The 7254-nt window shown below is 59.3% G+C and overlaps 1 protein-coding gene across 1 annotated transcript; it reads right to left on the bottom strand.

Annotated features, from left to right (window-relative positions):
- Positions 1 to 445: 445 nt before the first annotated feature.
- BRINP2 (BMP/retinoic acid inducible neural specific 2) lies at positions 446 to 6989 on the bottom strand. The gene is made up of 7 exons (XM_029962257.1): positions 6694 to 6989; positions 4589 to 4779; positions 4241 to 4431; positions 3790 to 3895; positions 3195 to 3431; positions 2794 to 3016; positions 446 to 2454 (listed from the first exon to the last, which is right to left on the bottom strand). The coding sequence occupies exons 1-7, from the start codon at positions 6987 to 6989 to the stop codon at positions 1338 to 1340; spliced, it is 2361 nt and encodes a 786-aa protein (XP_029818117.1). The 3' UTR covers positions 446 to 1337.
- Positions 6990 to 7254: the final 265 nt, after the last annotated feature.

The following is a 7254-nucleotide window of genomic DNA, read 5'->3' as shown; positions in this document are numbered from 1 at the left end:
GGGTTACCACTGCTTTTGCAGCATCCAAGCAGGCAAGTCTTGACAGGCGGGGAGGATTAGGGAGCAGGCTCAGATCCACACACTGCTACACTTTTCACACTCCTCTCCTTCTCCCTGGACCATCCCCTCTGTCCACACCTCCTGCTTTGGGGATGCTGTGGGTCAGAGGGTTGATTCCTTCCTCTCCCTAGCTCATCCTCATCCTAGGAATGAGGGCATCCAGTGAAGCAGTGAGCTCCACTTGTCTGGGTACCCATCGTTCCCATCTGACAGACGGGCAGCTCCACTGCTTGATATTCCAGTCAGGCACTGAGCACGGCAGCGGCAGCAGCACCGGGAAGGAGGGAGAGAGGGAGGGAGGCTCACAGCACAGGAAAAGCCAGGGCCAGGGATGACAGTAACTGTTCTGTTCTTTTCTTTCTTTTTTTTTTTTTTTTTAATCTCAGTTGGTTTTGGTTGCTCTTTTGCTCAAAAAAGGCATTTTTTTAAAAAATATATTAAACAGATACATTTTACTAAGATGTCTCTTGGCTGGAGCCACTGACAAGAAATGACACTCCCCAAATAAATAAGCTTAAAAAAACCCCTCCCAAACAAACCAAATAAATAAATACATAAATAAAACTTTTTTTTTTCCTTTTTTCTTTCTTTTGCTTTAGGGTTTTTTGTTTTTTTTGTAGGGAATTGTGGCCCAGAGGTCTCCGCCGGTGTCTGTGCTGGCAGCGTCCATGGTGCAGGTGCCAGGTCCTTCCCACACAAGGCAGGGATGATGCCTTGGTGCCCCAGCAGGTGTGAGATGCTTCTGAAGAGGGCCCAGGGGAGATCTGCTGGATCTTGGGGCCCTGTGCTGTGGACCCCCACCAGCACCGTGTGCGAGGGTCTGGCTGCAGGATGGATCATGGGGGATGTGGGTGCAAAGGCGCCTGTAAGAAACCTCTTAAAAAGACTACAAAAGTTGGGATGACGAGGAGGCCGCTGCCGGGGGATCCTCACGGTGGGTGGGGCACCTGCTCCAGCAGGACCAGCAGCTGCCTCTGGCCAGGCCACATCCCCCTGGGCCATTGGCACATCTCCCCGGCCACTGACGTGGCGGCTGTGCTGGCATCATCCCCGCACCTGGAGCCATGCTGTGCTGCACGAGCCATCCTTCCTCCACAGTCCCCTGGCACCCTCCATCCGCTCGAGCCCCGTGTCTCTTTGGCCAGTCGCTGGGTGTACCATGGAAGCACGCGGTTGGCACTAAGGTAAGGCCTTGATTTAAATTTTTTTAGGGTGGTTGTTTTCCCCCCGCCCTTCCCCAGGAAGTCCTTTCTCCCAGCCCCCTGGCTCCGAGGCCGTTAGCTGCACAGCTTGCCTGTCTCCTGCTCCAGGGCGTTGGGCAGCCTGGCGTTGAAGGCTCTCAGGGAGGACTGGATCCTTGCCACCTCGTTGTTGGCCAACTTGAGCCGGTGGCGGAGCAGGCATGTGAAGAGGTCGAGGCGGGTTTTGCCAGGGGGTGACAACCTGTTCACCCGGTCCCTGATCTCCAGCAGCTGGAGCATGGCCGAGTCCTGGGAGCCCTGGGTGTAGGGGTAGTCCAGCTGGAGGATCAGGTCACGGATAGCATCCGGCTCAAAGGGCAGGCTGTAGCCGAAGACTTGCAAGCTGTTGATTTTCATGTACCCCAGGTTCTTGGAGGGATCTGACATCTCCAGGGGTTCATAGTAGATTGTCTCATTGGAGCTGTCATCCAGGGACTTGATGCGGCTCCGCAAGTAGACGTGGACCGTTTCAAAGAAGGTCTTCCACTTGTTGCCCAAGGTGAGCGTCCAGTTTTGGCACTGGGCAGAGGCATCTACGTTAGTCCTTTCCCAGTCTGGGAAGCTGCCCTCGTTGACGGGCATGAACCAGCTCTCCGAGTGGCTTCCCCCAAAGGGGTTGACATAGATGGCCATGACGGGCTCCAGCGTGCTGTTCTTGGTGAGGCAGATCTGCAGGGAGAGGGCCAGCATGACGTGAACCAGCCCAGGCTTGTACTTGTTGCTCTTCAGGGTGAGGAGCATGCGCTTCCTCCAGGAGGGGTCGAACCAGCTGCCCAGGCGCATGTCGTTGCTGATGAAGATGGAGTGCACCTCGATGCGGCTGTCCCGCTTCTGCAGGAGGTACTTGAGCTCCAAGTCCTGCAGGTCCGTCTCCAGCCCCAGGTAGTGCTCCAGCGAGTCGGCCACCTCGGGGCGGCAGAAGCCCTGGGCGAGCACGTAGCCGTGGTTGCAGGTCCCGCAGCGGGTGCTGTTGTCCTCGGCACAGCTGGCACAGGCTGGCCCCTCGCCCAAGGCACACGGAATGGAGCCCTGGCAGGAGGGCTGGTCCGAGGGACAGGTGCAGCTGTGGCTTTCTTCCAGGAAGGTCCCAGGCACGGTGGTCTCGCTGCAGTACAGGAGCGACTGTGCGCGGCTCCACCAGTAAGGGAGGGACCTGATGGAGAGCAGACACAGAAGGAGAGGTGCTTACAAGGGACACAACTGACTTTCCCTAGGGATGGAAGAGCTCCCCACTTTGTGTTCATTTTCTGCTCCGCTGGTGGCCCCCTATGAACTGAGCCCCATTTTCCACCTCCAGGTTTGGACCCCCTCTCAGGGCCACGTCCCAAGGTGGCATGGCAGAGGCATGCTGTCTGCTCATCTCCACGCACCCCTCCAGCAAGGCAGGAGCTCCTCCAGTCCCAGCCACAGGGAGGTGGGCTGCAGATCTGAGCCCTCCACGGGCAGCTGAGCAGCATCCCTGGCACAGGATGGGGATGTTGGGACACCCTACCTCTCCTTCGGCAGCTTGAAGCGCGGCTGCCGGTGGCAGCGCTTGCTGAGGTTGAAGAGCCGCCGGATGAGCCGGTAGGTTTTCCTGGAGAGCAGCTTCAGGCTGGTGCCCAGCTGTTGGTAGCGATGCTGGACATCCAGATCCATAGCCCAGAAGTGGGAGATGGCCGTCCTGTTCAGGAAACGGTCCATGGGGAGCCTCTTCACCAAGGCCTGAAACTCCTCTGTGCGGAGAAAGAGACGGCATCAGGAGAGCAAGCAGTGAAGGTGGGGCTGACAGCCACCTCCCTCCACCCGAGCTCCGAGGTCTTCACGGTGAGATAACCACCCTGGAGCCCCACTGCCCAGCCTAGTCTGCTCACAAGGGGAAGGAGCTGCTTGGCAGGGTCTCCCCAGCCTCACCTGACTCCTCGAACTGGCCGTGGTGGCTCTCCCAGGCTCTCCAGAGCTGGGCCAGGCTGCTCTCCAGCGCCTGGATGTCTGCCTCGGGGCAGTTGCAGCGGGGGAAGGCGGGCTGGCACTGGCAGCGGCAGTCGCTCCGGCGGCACACCAGCTCCCCGGCCGAGCTGCAGGCGATGTAGCTGAGGGCGGCCGCCACGAACCTCTCCCGCAGGTAGGAGGGGAGCACCGTCTGCAGCCCTGCGAGCGGGAGGCAGCCCCGGGAGCGTCAGGGTACCCGCAGAGCCCCTCAAACATTGCCCGGGAGAGGAGGGCATGAGCCTCCTCCCCGCCCCGGGCGCCCACCCTCGCACGATTATCATATCAATTTGCTATGGAGCCGCTTGTCTGGGCTCTGCATCGATCTTGGCTCCTCTTGGCAGACAAGCAACAACCTCATCCTTCCCAGCTTTCATTACTTTCATCCCCTCTCCTCCCCAGCCCTTAAATTCAAAGCAGCATCTTGTGCCAGCATCCTCCCCTACACCCCCCTGTGCACCCACAAAGCATCCCACGGTGGCACTTGTCCGTCTCCATGTCCCCACCAGCCCGGTCCTACCTTGGAGCTGCACTTTGTTCTCAGGGCTCTGCACCAGGACGGAGCTCACCGAGTCCAGGTTGTCGTAGTTGCTGCAGCCGAGTGGCCCCGTCCGTGTTTCAGTCACCTAAGGGGGGGTGTGCAGGTGGTCAGGGACATAGGAAAGGACCCAGGGCATGTGCTACCCCATGCCCAAGTGAGGCAATGCTTGGAGAGGACAACTAATTACCTGCTAATTGGCTTGTTGACAGGCGGCAGCCCTGCCTGCAGCCCGCTGAAAAATGTGCCTTTATTAGCGTACCCAATTTCCCGTAAATAACGGGAATGTGTTACCTTTCAGTGCTCTGCCCTATTTGGTGATGCTGTTTGAGGATCTCAGCCAGCTTTGAGGGGCCACTGGCGAGGCCCGGGGCTGCTGCTTCCCCGCTCTGCCCCTTCCCTCCCTCCCTCCCTCCCTCCCGCCCTCGCCCACCTTGATGGCAGCCGTGGCGATCTGGATGTGGTGGAGCCGCCGGAGTGTGCTCTCCCTGTCGATGAAGTAGGAGGCTGCCAGCTGGTGCAGGGTCTCCAGCGAGACCCCCGAGCTGTTCCCAGCCCCCACAGCGGGCTCTGCCCTCCGGCTCAGCTTGCGCTTGTCCACAAAAATGGTCAGGGACTCCTCTCCTGGGGGAACACACAATGCTTTTGGGAGGCTGCTGGGGTCCTCACGTTCCCTTTCTTGGCCGTGTTTCCTCCTGCAGTGCTTATTTTCCCACTCTCCCTCCTTTGCACGCTCCTTGTGCAAGGGAAGTGAGTTGGGGTGAGGACCCCCAGCACTCACCTCCCAGCGTGGCAGACAGCAGGAAGTGGGTCCCATACTTTTTGATGAGGCTGTCAGTGATCTGCTGGGGGCTGGGCCGGCGTCCCAGCAGCCGGATGTTGCGGATGAATTCGGGGGCCAGGGGAAGTGGTAGGCTGAAGAAGTCTTTCCTCTCCAGGGCCAAATTATTCACCTTCCAACGAGCAAACTCTCTGCGGGAGGAGAGCAGCAGTGGGGAGAGAGTTTGAAGCAGGTCTGGCCATGCCACATGCATGCTCTCCCTTCTTCTGTCCCCAGTTTCCACCTCAGGACGGGTGGTGAGTAGCTGGAAAACTCCTCTCAGGATCATTCCGACCTCCCCATTGGAGGTGAAGGATTTGCTGCGTGCTCGCCAGGTATGGATCCAGCCAGGACAGAAGTGCTGTCCCTCCCTAAGCCATTGATGCTGATAACGAGCTACAAGCAGCGGAGATGCCTGATATTGATTAATCCAGCACCTCTGGCAGGCATTCATCACAGCCCAGGGCAGGGCTGGGCCAGATGGGTCTCATCCATCCTCCAGCCCCACGCCTACAGATCCAGGTGAAAATCCAATGTCTGGGGGTATCGTGGTGTTAAGTATAGGCAGTGTTTTGTTGGAAGCTGGAGGTGCTGGGATGCAGTGGGTTGTAGCCTCAGAGGCTGCGAATGGGCCCCCTGGCCTTGCCTGGCCCCAGGGAGCAGCACCAGCCTGTCACTGCCTCTGACAACTGATGGCCCCGTAAACAACCGGCGGCAAATTTCAGCCTAATCTTCGGCATTTTGCTCTAATTAAAACCAGGCGGTGGCTTTCAGACAGTTTAATTAGGGCTGGTGGAGAAAGGGAGGGAGAGGGAGAAGGAGAGAGGGGTGGATGGTGGCAAAGCAGCCGGTGGGCTTGGTGGATGTCAGGTTGCCTCCCATCATGATCTTTGGGCCTAGAAAGTGGGATGTTGGTGCCAGTAGCAGAGCTGGGGGGGGATGCTGCCTCTCCCCTTGCAGGCACATTCCCTCAGGACTGGGGCTGGGGTGCCAGTTTCTTCCATCCCATCCCACAGACAAAGCAAGCCCCGGAGGCTGATGGCATGTTCTCTGCCTCAGAGGAGGTGTGAGACAGCTGCTGTTCCTCCAAGTCCTCCTTCCTGTCCCACCACCGTCACCAGCAACATCCCCGGAGGATGCAGGTCCCTCAGCATGGCAGTGTCAGCACACAGGAAAGGGGAGAGAAGCTCTCTGGGGGTGCCAGGCTGCATAACAAGGCTGCCATCCCAGCAGCCACGTCAGCATTCCCAAGAGGCAGCAGGCAGGCTGGAAACCCCCAGGGCTCAGCACTGGTGGTGAGGAGAGGAAGGAAAAAGGGCTCGTTGGGAGGTGACAGCCCCACTTAGGTCCTGGAGGTGGTGGAGTGGCTTTCCCAGGGCGGCTATCATGGGGTGACCCTTTGCTGCAGTCAGTGGACCCCAGTTCTGCCAAATCTGGTTCTCTGCTGACAAGAAACCCCCTCCAGCTTTGGCCCCACACATATAGCTTCCCACTGCAGCAGTCCAGGGGGTGATGGCACTGGGGACATGCCAGAGGGTCAGTCAGGGTGGCTTTTCACATGCTGGTCAGTCAGCAGCACCCCAGCCCCAGATGGCTGCCAGTCCAGGTAGGCTTAGTAACTTGGCACAGAGATGTCTCTGTGCATGGCAAAAGGACAAAGGGGCTGAAGGATGAACACCACGTGCATGCTGGCCCTTCTGCTCTCCCCAGTTTCCAGTTCAGGGCAGATCAGTAGGTGGAGGATGTCCAAAGGGGCTGGAGTATGCATGAGACCCATCCAGCCCAGTGGGCTCTGTGCCTCCTGCCCTAAAGGCTGATTCCATCCCAGCCTCTGCACCAAAGCCCACCTGGCTTAGGTAAATCCTGCCTGGAGCCTAGCCTGGCCCCACCACGAGCATCCCTGGGAAAGCAGCATCTCACATCCACCCACCCACTGTCTGTGCTGATGGGCAGCCTCCTCCCACACACTGGGGTCAGCTCATGTGGATTAGGGAGGGTCTGCCGTGCCCCCTGCAGCCCCCCACCCCCACATCTCCCTCTCGGGGTGCCCATGGCCTCTCTCTCACCTGTAGATCCTGTACCTGGTGGTGAAACCCTGCCGGTAGCGCTCCATGAAGTCCACGTACTCCTGGGCTCGGTAGAAGGGTCCGCGGTCGGTGAGGAGCCAGTCGAGGGGTGCCCGGGTGGAGGAAGAGGAGGATGAAGAGGAAGGGGTCGAGGGGGCAGCATGCTGCTGGGGCACTGTGCTGCCCGCCCCGCCGGCCACCCCCCAGCGACAGCACGCGCTCAGGGCCAGCAGGGCCAGCGGCCACGGGAGCATCGGCGGGGGCCCGTCAGCGCGTGGGAGGTCCTGCCGCCCCATCCTGCTGCTGCCTGGCAGGATTCTTCATTCTCTCACCCCACGGAGATCCTCCAGGACAGCCCTGCCCTGCAACACGGAGCAGGGAAGCCCATGAGGACTTGGATATAAACCAGGAGCAACCAGAAGCTTTGGAATGCCTGCTGGGATGCTGACACGGGGAAAGCTGCGATCCAGGGGGGGCATGGACTGGTTGAGCCACAGGAGGTAAGGGTTTATGGTTAGGGGTTTATGGTTAGGGGTTTTAAGGTTAGGGGTGCTGGCTGCT

This window comes from Manacus vitellinus, unplaced genomic scaffold (assembly GCF_001715985.3).
Source record: "Manacus vitellinus isolate BGI_N305 unplaced genomic scaffold, ASM171598v3 scaffold_44_pilon, whole genome shotgun sequence".
Lineage (NCBI taxonomy): Eukaryota > Metazoa > Chordata > Aves > Passeriformes > Pipridae > Manacus > Manacus vitellinus.
This window is presented reverse-complemented; position numbering and strand designations above follow the sequence as displayed.